Genomic DNA, 12,181 nt, shown 5'->3' on the forward strand with positions numbered 1-12,181 from the left:
CCCAGGAGATAAGCAAACTACACAGGAGCTGCTTTATCCCAGAGATCTGATAATGTGCTGGTCCGTATTATAAGCCTAATTCAGACAAAATCGCAGCAGCAACATTTTTCTCTAATGGGCAAAACCATGTGCACTACGGGAGGCATTTAATATGCTGGCTGTCGGGATCCAGGTGCTCAGCATACCGGCGCCGGGATCCTGACAGCCGGCATACCAACAACTATACTACCTCTTGGGGGGTCCACAACAACCCTGGAGGGAGAATAAATAGCATGCATGCCGGGATCCCGACAGCCAGCATAACATAGTAGACCCGTGCACTACAGGGGGGCAGATATAACATGTGCAGAGAGAGTTAGATTTGGGTGGGGTGTGTTCAAACTGAAATCTAAATTGCAGTGTAAAAATAAAGCAGCCAGTATTTACCCTGCACAGAAACAATATAACCCACCCAAATCTAACTCTCTCTGCACATGTTATATTTGCCCCCCTGCAGTGCACATGGTTTTGCCCATTAGAGAAAGATTTTGCTTTAGATATCAGGTCTGAATTAGGCCCTCTCAGCCTGATACAGAGACGTACTCTAATGTCACTGTAGCTGTAAATTTGTACACAGCAGCTGCGCGGAAAAAAATGCAAAATATCACAGCAGACAGGATTTGAATGGAGCCGCCCACTCATTACAAAATGACGCAGACAACAGATGCATATTGGACAAACGTTACGGTCGGCAGAATATCCGCTGGAAGCAAGATACCAGAGCCTATGTAACTGCGTTCGGTTTGCATTTGCAAGCAACAAATCCTCACTGCGAGGACACCGGATACTGGTGAATGCAGAGGTCCATCCTGTGGACTGATATGAATGAGTGACAAAAATAGACCTTATCTGGTAGAAAACTAAAAAAATATTAACACCACAATTTAAAACTGGCCGAAATAAATGGGAAGCCATCTAAATAATATCCTTGCCCTGTAATTGGACGGCTTTTCAGCAGACCCCCGGAGACTGATTAATTTAATAGGAAGTATTATTAATACATTCAATATACACTGAATTTGTGCCCTAGGTAATAACCAGTTTAGAACATATGCATTTCAGACCATGTCTGTGGGATGCATACACAATTTCTGCAGCTTAAACTTTCACATGTGTTATACACAATTTTGATGACTGTCCCTTTAAGAGAGGTGAATGACATCAAAAGCTATTTAAAGAGAATAATACGTCAAAACATACCAGAGAGATTGGTTTAATGTTGTGGGAAACTCAGAGCTCAGCAAATCTTCAGCCCGATCCAGAATCTGGCAAAGGAGAGTGAGTCCGAACTATAGAGTAAAAGGGTGGAAACAGTCAGAACTTGGCTGCAACCTCTGTAATAAAACTAAGAGGTGAACATTTAACTTATAGTACAAGGTGAACTTCACCAAAGAAATCTAGGGTCTATGTACTCAAACTATATACAAGTGCCATCTGCATGCTATGCAATTACAGTGCCCTGCTAGCAGCTTCAGTGTATAGAAGCACCACAATAGTTACCACCTACACTTCATACAAGTTAGCCACGTAGATCCATGAATACGTTGTTCCCCATCAGCACAGAACTGGAGAAGTAAAAGTAGCATCTGCAGGTAGCTGACAGAGGTAATACTAGCTTCTCAATACAAATATAGATGCTTAAAACATTTAGGGAACTATTCATGAAGCAGTGAAGAGTGGAGAAAGGGACCAGTGGAGAGGTTGCCTATGGCAACGAATTAGCTTTCAAGGAAGCCTTTATCAAGTACCTTCTATAAAATGTAAGGTAGATGCCAATTGGTTGCCCTGGGCAACTTCTCCATTCTTTTCACTGCTTCATGAATAGACCCATTGATATGGTAAAGTAACTCTTTAATGTTTGTTCATCCAATATAAAATAAAGACACCTTGGAACATTCACAGAACCATTCCGGACAATAACAGCAGATATTACATGCAAGTAATACATGAATTGGATTCTCTTTATAAACCAAATATGCTGTCTGTTTCTAAAACAAATAATTAAAATGCCAATTGCTGCTGTGATTCGGTCATACACCTGGGGATTGTAGAGATCCACAAAAATAGGTGAAAAATGTATCCCAAAAAATAAATACAAACGAGCATTGTACGATGCATGCAGACTGAGCTTCTGAGAGAGGCACCTGCGGTCTGCATACTAAGTAAAATGCTAAGGTGTGAGTATGATAGTAAGCAGTGACCGCAAAAATACGCTATGGCGCGTATTTTAACCAGAAACGGCTACCTGGGACTCACGTTTAGAAGATGAGCGGGTCCCATAGGACGCGCTCATCTGGATCTGTGTTGGATCGCGCTAACCAGTCTGCGGCACACAGGTGGTGACTGGCTGTTTACTCAGCCAATCACCTCCTGTAGTCTTCAGCCAATCACAGCCTGCAGTGTCTCCCACCAGTCCGGCACGCTTTGAATCCTCCTCCCTGCGCGCTGACCTGGGCTCCGCTGCCAGCACATGAATCTGTGCTGCAGCGCTGGCAGACTGGCCCCGCTCACCCGGCACAGCTCCACCTCCTCCACGCTGACCCTGGGCTCCACCAACAGCAACAAGAGACCGGTCCCACTCGCCCTCCTCCGCAACGGTGAATACTGCTCCACATCTGCCGATGTGACCCAGAAAAGGACAGGTAGGACTCCAATTTTTAAAAGTGAGGGGTCCCTGGGACACACTTTTTTTGGTGTGCGATCACTGAGTAAGCGTATCCGTGCAGCAAGGATGACAGCCATCATACACCTGAAGCAGAACAACCAACAGCCTAGGCTGGTTGCAGCAGAATTGCAGATATCAGAGCTAGGCTATTCCAGGTCTGGTGCCACTATAGTAGAGAAACCTGCAGACTGTGGCACCTCAGCCATAAAGACAACCAGCCCTAGTTCAATCTTTTTTATTTCTTTTACACAAACTTCAACGTCATCATCACTATCAAGGATTTTGCACCAGAGGTGAAGCAGATGCAACAAATAATTATCTGAACGGTCAGTTCCACCTTTACATTGCACATAAGGTGCACAAAATGCCCTTCCTGTATTTCATCCTACACTTGCCATCACCTTCCTCCCCTTTCCGCATCTCAAGAGGTCAAAGTGTCAGATATGTAGAAGTCTGTATACTCTGGGTTCTCAACTCCAATCCTCAAGTACTACCAGCAGGTCATGTTTTGTTGCTCTCTTTAATCATGCACCAGTGAGTTCATTTATATTGCTGGGTCAGTACTATCCCTCCTGCTTTCACAGACTGATATCCTCATAACATGGCCTGCTGGGAAAACTTGATACCAAGGGGTAAATTTACTCAAGCTTCTAAAACAGAGAACTCGTGATGTTGCTCATAGCAACCAGATGTTATTTCTCTATTGCCTTTTAGAAAATTATAAGACAGCATCTGATTGGTTGTCAAGGGCAACAAGCACCAATTTTCTGTTTAAGAAGCTTTAGTAAATTTACCCTTGAGGCAGAGACACACTGCTGTATGCTATATGCTTTGTTTACTGTGAATGCATACTAGTGATCAGAATAACAAACTACGGAGCTGGCCTACACCAGCCACACAATCATGATTACGAAGCATCTCCTTTTACAGTTACCCATGCAACACCGAACGACCATGACAGCCAAAACCAATTCAGCTCATCACAATGATTGGCCGGCAAGTGATACTCTCATGTGTATCAGAAGAAGTCTTATCAGCCTGTGAGCAGTCCCTTTCCAACCATACTAACGAGCCAAATCATTGTCAATCTTTGCTCCTTATGTGGGGTACACACTTGGATGACCCACCGCCTGATTTAATGATTGATAAGGTTTATGCAGAAACAATCTTGTGCATACACACATGGCAATCATCCACCCGATATCTCTGCCCAGCAGGCTTCATTTGACTATTCCTGCCCACTTGTGACGTCATTCAATGGATTCTGCGGCCGATACAGTGCTTGCTTGAACGCCTGTACACACCGACAGATGTAATGATACACAGCTTACGTGATTTATCACAGCTGTATCTGGTATACAGAACGACCAATGGCCCTGCTGATATAGCTTTCACAGGCTGTGCGTACCCTGTTGCCCAGTATTCACAAGTGGTAGGACAATCTCATGTGTAGCAACAACTTCATAATTATAGCAATGTTGTTGCGGTGTGGGGAAAAAACGAGATTTACGGTAAGAACTTACCGTTGATAAATCTCTTTCTGCGAGGTACACTGGGCTCCACAAGGAATAACATTGGGGTGTAGAGTAGGATCTTGATCCGAGGCACCGACAGGCTCAAAGCTTTAGACTTCCCAAGATGCACAGCGCTGCCTCCTCTATAACCCCGCCTCCATGCCAGGGAGCTCAGTTTAGTTAACCAGCCCAATGCAGTAGCAGGTACCAGAGACGCCAACCGCTCGTAGCCAATTACACCACACACTCACCGCAGGAGAGGGCGTCAGCGGCTATGCCAATACCAACCCAAAAAAGCTAAGTGCGTCAGGGTGGGCGCCTTGTGGAGCCCAGTGTACCTCGCAGAAAGAGATTTAACAACGGTAAGTTCTTACCATAAATCTCGTTTTCTGCTGCGGGGTACACTGGGCTCCACAAGGAATAACATCGGGGATGTCCTAAAGCAGTTCCTTATGGGAGGGGATGCACTGTAGCGGACACAAGAACCCGGCGTCCAAAGGAAGCATCCTGGGAGGCGGAAGTATCAAAGGCAAAGAACCTGATAAACGTGTTCACTGAGGACCACGTAGCCGCCTTGCACAATTGTTCTGCGGACGCGCCACGGCGGGCCGCCCAAGAAAATCCAACAGACCGAGTAGAATGGGCTTCGATAGCAGGAGCTGGGAGCCCAGCCTGCGCATAGGCTTGTGCAATCACCATTCTAATCTATCTGGCCAAGGTTTGCTTATTCGAAGGCCAGCCATATTTGTGAAGTGTTCTTTAACCAGGCCTGGGCGAACTGCAGAAGTCAGCCTCCCACCCTGGGTTCCCCAGGGGGAGGAATGCCCCATCATGCAGCAGGCTTGTCTTGTTTGGAAGCTGGTTGAAGGGCGGCTCAGGAATGTTTACATTTGGGCTTAGTGGTTTTGGAAATACGAGCCTGTCTCGGGTACGCCTGACCTTTTGCTTTACCTGGAGGTCGAAAGGAACGAAAAGTGGTACTCTTAGCCTTCGGAGCAGAAGGATTAGTACTTGGGAGAAACGCAGTCTTGGCCGTCGCCAAGTCAGTCACAATCTTGTTCAGATCCTATCCATATAGTATGTCTCCCTTGAAAGGAAGCACCTCCAAGGTCTTTTTAGAGTTCAGGTCCACTTTCCAGGACCTCAATCACAGAATTCGGCGAGCCAGGATAGGCGTAGTAGATGCCTTGGCCGCCATAACTCCTGCATCATACAGAGGCTGCCTCCTGAATATAGTGAGAGGCTGTGGTAATATATGACAGATATTGTCTGGCAGTGTCAGAAAAATCTTGAGGCAGCTCATCCTCAATTGCCTGAACCCATGCTTTAATTCCTTTTGCCACCCAAGAGGCAGTCATAGTCGGTCTATGAACAGCACCGGTAAGAGTGTAAATAGACTTCAGGCATCCCTCCACGCGCTTATCTGTTGGTTCCATCAGTGAGGTGACAGTGGTGACAGGCAGAGTAGATGACACCACAAGACTGGCGGTGGAGTTTCCCACTTGTTTATCAACTCTGCAGGGATAGGATAACGAGCTAGCATCTTTTTAGACAGGGAAAACTTCCTGGAGATGACCAGGATTCCTGACGTATGACAATTAAAAGGGCAAAATGTGGTAAAACGGACGTTTGAACTTATCAGGTTTCTTAGACGTAGCAGGGGGCTCAATGTCATCATCAATCTAGAGATCAGCTTGATAGCCTCCACAAGGTCAGGAACATCGACCTGGGTTGTAGATACCTCATCAGAAGCAACTGTATCAGTGTCTGATGGATCAGTATAATCCCCATCCTCATCATAAGAATTATCCGAAATATTAGCGGATTGTGAGGAAGAAATGGCCCACTTAGATGACCCCTTGGCCCCAGCAGGGAAGGGGGGGGACGGGACTTTTGTCTATGCATAGACTGATTTAATTGCTGTAACTGGGTAGACAGAGTATCCGCCCATGGTGGATTAACTACAGGGACAATATGTGGCTGTAATGGCACAGGAGATCCCACAGGTGGAGTAAAATGTGTTACAAGCGTAGTCAGCATACTTGAAACCGCTGGCCAAGGTGGGTCCTGATTGGCCACAGGCGGACTGGGAGATGTACAGTATGACACCCAGCGTCTGAACCAGCAGCTAACACTTCCCCCCACTGGTGAATCTACGGCAACAGTACTGCATGATGCAGGAACATCCGCGGATGTCCCGCCCTGTGTAGCAGACATTGTATGGGATGTAACCTTAGGGCGTAACAGTACAATGCAGCCAGACAAACAGAAAAACAGCAAATAATCCCGAGTTATGGAACAGTAAACACAGACAGAGGATTTAAGCGGTGTGGGGTGACTGAAAAACACAGCGAGAACTACAAAACATATACCCTGTGTAGTACAGGTTGAGTATCCCTTATCCAAAATGCTTGGGACCAGAGGTATTTTGGATATTGGATTTTTCCGTATTTTGGAATAATTGCTTACCATAATGAGATATCATGGTGATGGGACCTAAATCTAAGCACAGAATGCATTTATGTTACATATACACCTTGTACACACCTGAAGGTAATTTTAGCCAATATTTTTTATAACTTTGTGCATTAAACAAAGTGTGTCTACATTCACACAATTTATTTATGTTTCATATACACCTTATACACACAGCCTGAAGGTCATTTAATACAATATTTTTAATTACTTTGTGTGTTAAACAAAGTTTGTGTACATTGAGCCATCAAAAAACAAAGGTTTCATTGTCTCACTCTCACTCAAAAAAGTCCGTATTTCGGAATATTCCGTATTTCGGAATATTTGGATATGGGATACTCAACCTGTACTATATATTATACGAGACCCTGACGCACATAGCCCTCAGGGTACAGAATATAGTGACAGCAAAACGTGCGATACATAAGAATGGAATCCACACAGCAGCTATAGGAACACTCAGTCACAGGTACAATACAGGAATTATTACATATAAAACTGCACTGGACTAGTAAATAACATATAGATATGTATGTATACAGATATAACAATGCACAGTAAACACCGGATGTATATCACAGAATACTTGTACTAAATATTCATATAGCAGTACACTTGTTCTTAACTAACACTGTCTAAAATGACATGTAGAATACTTAAGTGTCTGTAAATGCACAGCGCTGATGATACAGGCGGATTTACAGAGAAGACAGTGCTGAGCAGTCCCGGAGATCAGCCCAGCTATGTAATGGCACCAACATCTCTCTGTCAGGGAGTGAGGGAGAGAGAACTGTATCTACAGGGCGGGAACACCAGCAGTAGATGGCGCCCAGAGCTGGGGGAGGGGCTACAAGTCCGCGCCTTATCCCCCTCTGCTGGACTTCACCACCGGGTACTGTGGAGCCTTTTATAAACGGATTTTAGTAAATCCAACCTGGGCTCCTTGCCCTGGGAGATATAGTTGGGTCCCTGTGCGACAGTGTCCACGCCAGCGGCACGGTCCGTCTCCGGGTACCGCGACCGGATTGCGATTTACCGGCAGGTCCCACCTGGGGGATCCTCTTACCTCCTCCCTGAAGTGCAGTCACGCAATCCTGAAGAGCGGCAGCGGTGGTGTGCATGAAAACCGGGGCGTCTCCGCTGCAAGTACCCAGGAACCAGGCCACGGGAGTATGCGGCACCGTTGAGGGAGGTGAAGGAGCCGCAGCACAGCATGTCATAAAGACATAGAAAGTGCTGCAGCCCTTGAAGTCTTCTAAAAAATAAGATTTTACTTACCGGTAAATCTATTTCTCGTAGTCCGTAGTGGATGCTGGGGACTCCGTAAGGACCATGGGGAATTAGACGGGCTCCGCAGGAGACCGGGCACTTTAAGAAAGAATTTGGATACTGGTGTGCTCTGGCTCCTCCCTCTATGTCCCTCCTCCAGACCTCAGTTAGAGAAACTGTGCCCGGAAGAGCTGACAGTACAAGGAAAGGATTTTGGAATCCAGGGCAAGACTCATACCAGTCACACCGTATAACTTGTGATAAACTTACCCAGTTAACAGTATGAACAACGGAGCATCAGATCAACCCTGATGCAACCATAACATAACCCTTATTTAAGCAATAACTATATACAAGTATTGCAGAACAAGTCCGCACTTGGGACGGGGGCGCCCAGCATCCACTACGGACTACAAGAAATAAGATTTTACTTACCGGTAAATCTATTTTCTCTAACGTCCTAGTGGATGCTGGGGACTCCGTAAGGACCATGGGGATTATAACAAAGCTCCCAAACAGGCGGGAGAGTGCGGATGACTCTGAAGCACCGAATGAGCAAACACAAGGTCCTCCTCAGCCAGGGTATCAAATTTGTAAAACATTGCAAAAGTGTTTGAACCTGACCAAGTAGCTGCTCGGCAAAGCTGTAATGCCGAGACCCCTCGGGCAGCCGCCCAAGAAGAGCCCACCTTCCTTGTGGAGTGGGCTTTTACTGATTTTGGTAGCGGCAATCCAGCCGCAGAATGAGCCTGCTGAATCGTGTTACAGATCCAGCGAGCAATAGTTTGCTTTGAAGCAGGAGCACCCAGCTTGTTGGATGCACACAGGATAAACAGCGACTCCGTTTTCCTGACTCTGGCTACATAAACCTTCAAAGCCCTGACCACATCTAGTAACTCGGAGTCCTCCAAGTCACGAGTAGCCACAGGCACCACAATAGGTTGGTTCATATGAAAAGATGACACCACTTTTGGCAGAAATTATGGACGGGTCCGCAATTCTGCCCTGTCCATATGGAAAACCAGATAGGGGCTTTTATGTGACAAAGCCGCTAATTCTGACACACGCCTAGCTGAAGCCAAGGCTAATAGCATGACCACCTTCCACGTGAGATATTTTAACCCCATGGTTTGAAGTGGCTCAAACCAGTGTGACTTCAGGAAACTCAACACCACGTTAAGATCCCAAGGTGCCACTGGAGGCACAAAAATAAGAATTTACTCACCGGTAATTCTACTTCTCATAGTCCGTAGTGGATGCTGGGGACTCCGTAAGGACCATGGGGATTGGCGGCACCGCAGGAGACTGGGCACAACTATAAAGAAAGCTTTTAGACTACTGGTGTGCACTGGCTCCTCCCACTAAGACCCTCCTCCAGACCTCAGTTAGGATACTGTGCCCGGAAGAGCTGACACAATTAGGAAGGATTTTGAATCCCGGGTAAGACTCATACCAGCCACACCGTATAACTCGTGATACAATACCCAGTTAACAGCATGATAACAACTGAGCCTCTCAACAGATAGCTCAACAATAACCCTTTAGTTAAGCAATAACTATATACAAGTATTGCAGACAATCCGCACTTGGGATGGGCGCCCAGCATCCACTACGGACTATGAGAAATAGAATTACCGGTGAGTAAATTCTTATTTTCTCTAAAGTCCTAAGTGGATGCTGGGGACTCCGTAAGGACCATGGGGATTATACCAAAGCTCCCAAACGGGCGGGAGAGTGCGGATGACTCTGCAGCACCGAATGAGAGAACTCCAGGTCCTCCTCAGCCAGGGTATCAAATTTGTAGAATTTTGCAAACGTGTTTGCCCCTGACCAAGTAGCAGCTCGGCAAAGTTGAAGAGCAGAGACCCCTCGGGCAGCCGCCCAAGAAGAGCCCACTTTCCTTGTGGAATGGGCTTTCACTGATTTAGGATGCGGCAGTCCAGCCGCAGAATGTGCTAGCTGAATCGTACTACAGATCCAGCGAGCAATAGTCTGCTTTGAAGCAGGTGCACCCAACTTGTTGGGCGCATACAGGATAAAGAGCGAGTCAGTCTTCCTGACTCCAGCTGTACTGGAAACATAAATTTTTAGGGCCCTGACTACATCCAACAACTTGGAAGCCTCCAAGTCATTTGTAGCCGCAGGCACCACGATAGGTTGGTTCAGATGAAAAGCTGATACCACTTTGGGGAGAAACTGGGGACGAGTCCTCAATTCTGCCCTATCCATATGGAAAATCAGATAAGGGCTTTTACATGACAAAGCCGCCAATTCTGAAACACGCCTGGCCGAAGCCAAGGCCAACAACATGACCACTTTCCACGTGAGATATTTCAAATCCACGGTTTTCAGTGGCTCAAACCAATGTGACTTTAGGAAATCCAACACCACGTTGAGATCCCAAGGTGCCACTGGAGGCACAAAAGGGGGCTGAATATGCAGCACTCCCTTAACAAAAGTCTGAACTTCAGGTAGTGAAGCCAATTCTCTCTGGAAGAAAATCGATAGAGCCAATTTAAGGCCCATAGTCACCCCTGACTGTAGGAAGTGCAGGAACCGGCCCAGCTGAAATTCTTCCGTTGGGGCCTTCCTGGCCTCACACCACGCAACATATTTTCGCCATATGCGGTAATAATGGTTCGCGGTTACTTCTTTCCTAGCTTTTATCAGCGTAGGAATGACTTCCTCCGGAATGCCCTTTTCCTTCAGGATCCGGTGTTCAACCGCCATGCCGTCAAATGCAGCCGCGGAAAGTCTTGGAACAGACAGGGCCCCTGCTGCAGCAGGTCCTGTCTGAGCGGTAGAGGCCATGGGTCCTCTGACATCATTTCTTGAAGTTCCGGATACCACGCTCTTCTTGGCCAATCCGGAACAATGAGTATAGTTCTTACTCATCTTCTCCTTATTATCCTCAGTACCTTTGGTATGAGAGGAAGAGGAGGGAACACATAAACCGATAGGTACACCCACGGGGTTACCAGAGCGTCCACAACTATCGCCTGCGGGTCTCTTGACCTGGCGCAATATTTTTCTAGCTTTTTGTTTAGGCGGGACGCCATCATGTCCACATGTGGTTTTTCCCACTGGTTTACAATCATTTGAAAGACTTCTGGATGAAGTCCCCACTCTCCCGGGTGGAGGTCGTGCCTGCTGAGGAAGTCTGCTTCCCAGTTGTCCACTCCCGGAATGAACACTGCTGACAGTGCTAACACGTGATTTTCCGCAAATCGGAGAATCCTTGTGGCTTCTGCCATCGCCGTCCTGCTTCTCGTGCCGCCCTGTCGATTTACATGGGCGACCGCTGTGATGTTGTCTGACTGGATCAGTACCGGCTGGTTTTGAAGCAGGGGTTTTGCCTGACTTAGGGCATTGTAAATGGCCCTTAGTTCCTGAATATTTATGTGCAGGGAAGTCTCCTGACTTGACCATAGTCCTTGGAAGTTTCTTCCCTGTGTGACTGCTCCCCAGCCTCGAAGGCTGGCATCCGTGGTCACCAGGACCCAGTCCTGTATGCCGAATCTGCGGCCCTCTTGAAGATGAGCACTCTGCAGCCACCACAGCAGAGACACCCTTGTCCTTGGAGACAGGGTTATCAGACGATGCATCTGAAGATGCGATCCGGACCACTTGTCCAACAGGTCCCACTGAAAGGTTCTTGCATGAAACCTGCCGAATGGAATTGCTTCGTAGGAAGCTACCATTTTTCCCAGGATCCGCGTGCAGTGATGCACCGACACCTGTTTTGGTTTTAGGAGGCCTCTGACTAGAGATGACAGCTCCTTGGCCTTTTCCTCCGGGAGAAACACTTTTCTCTGTTCTGTGTCCAGAACCATCCCTAGGAACAGCAGGCGTGTCGTAGGGACCAGCTGTGACTTTGGAATGTTTAGAATCCAGCCGTGCTGTTGTAGCTACCCCTACCAACAACTGATCTCTGGACCTCGCCTTTATCAGGAGATCGTCCAAGTACGGGATAATTAAAACTCCCTTTCTTCGAAGGAGTATCATCATTTCCGCCGTTACCTTGGTAAAGACCCTCAGAGCCGTGGAGAGACCGAACGGCAACGTCTGGAATTGGTAATGACAATCTTGTACCACAAACCTGAGGTACTCCTGGTGAGGATGGTAAATGGGGACATGTAGGTAAGCATCCTTGATGTCCAGCGATACCATGTAATCTCCCTCGTCCAGGCTTGCAATAACCGCCCTGAGCGATTCCATC

The 12,181-nt window shown here is 47.0% G+C and overlaps 1 protein-coding gene across 1 annotated transcript in view; it reads right to left on the bottom strand.

The window, feature by feature from the left end:
• The window catches only part of PATL1 (PAT1 homolog 1, processing body mRNA decay factor), a 209,955-nt gene that overhangs the window by 47,743 nt on the left and 150,031 nt on the right, over positions 1-12,181 (bottom strand). The window contains exon 16 of the mRNA XM_063958491.1: positions 1,240-1,328. Coding sequence (XP_063814561.1) covers positions 1,240-1,328 — 89 coding nt within the window. The remainder of the gene's footprint in view (positions 1-1,239; positions 1,329-12,181) is intronic.

The sequence above is a fragment of the Pseudophryne corroboree genome, chromosome 3 (assembly GCF_028390025.1).
Source record: "Pseudophryne corroboree isolate aPseCor3 chromosome 3, aPseCor3.hap2, whole genome shotgun sequence".
Taxonomy (NCBI): Eukaryota; Metazoa; Chordata; class Amphibia; order Anura; family Myobatrachidae; genus Pseudophryne; species Pseudophryne corroboree.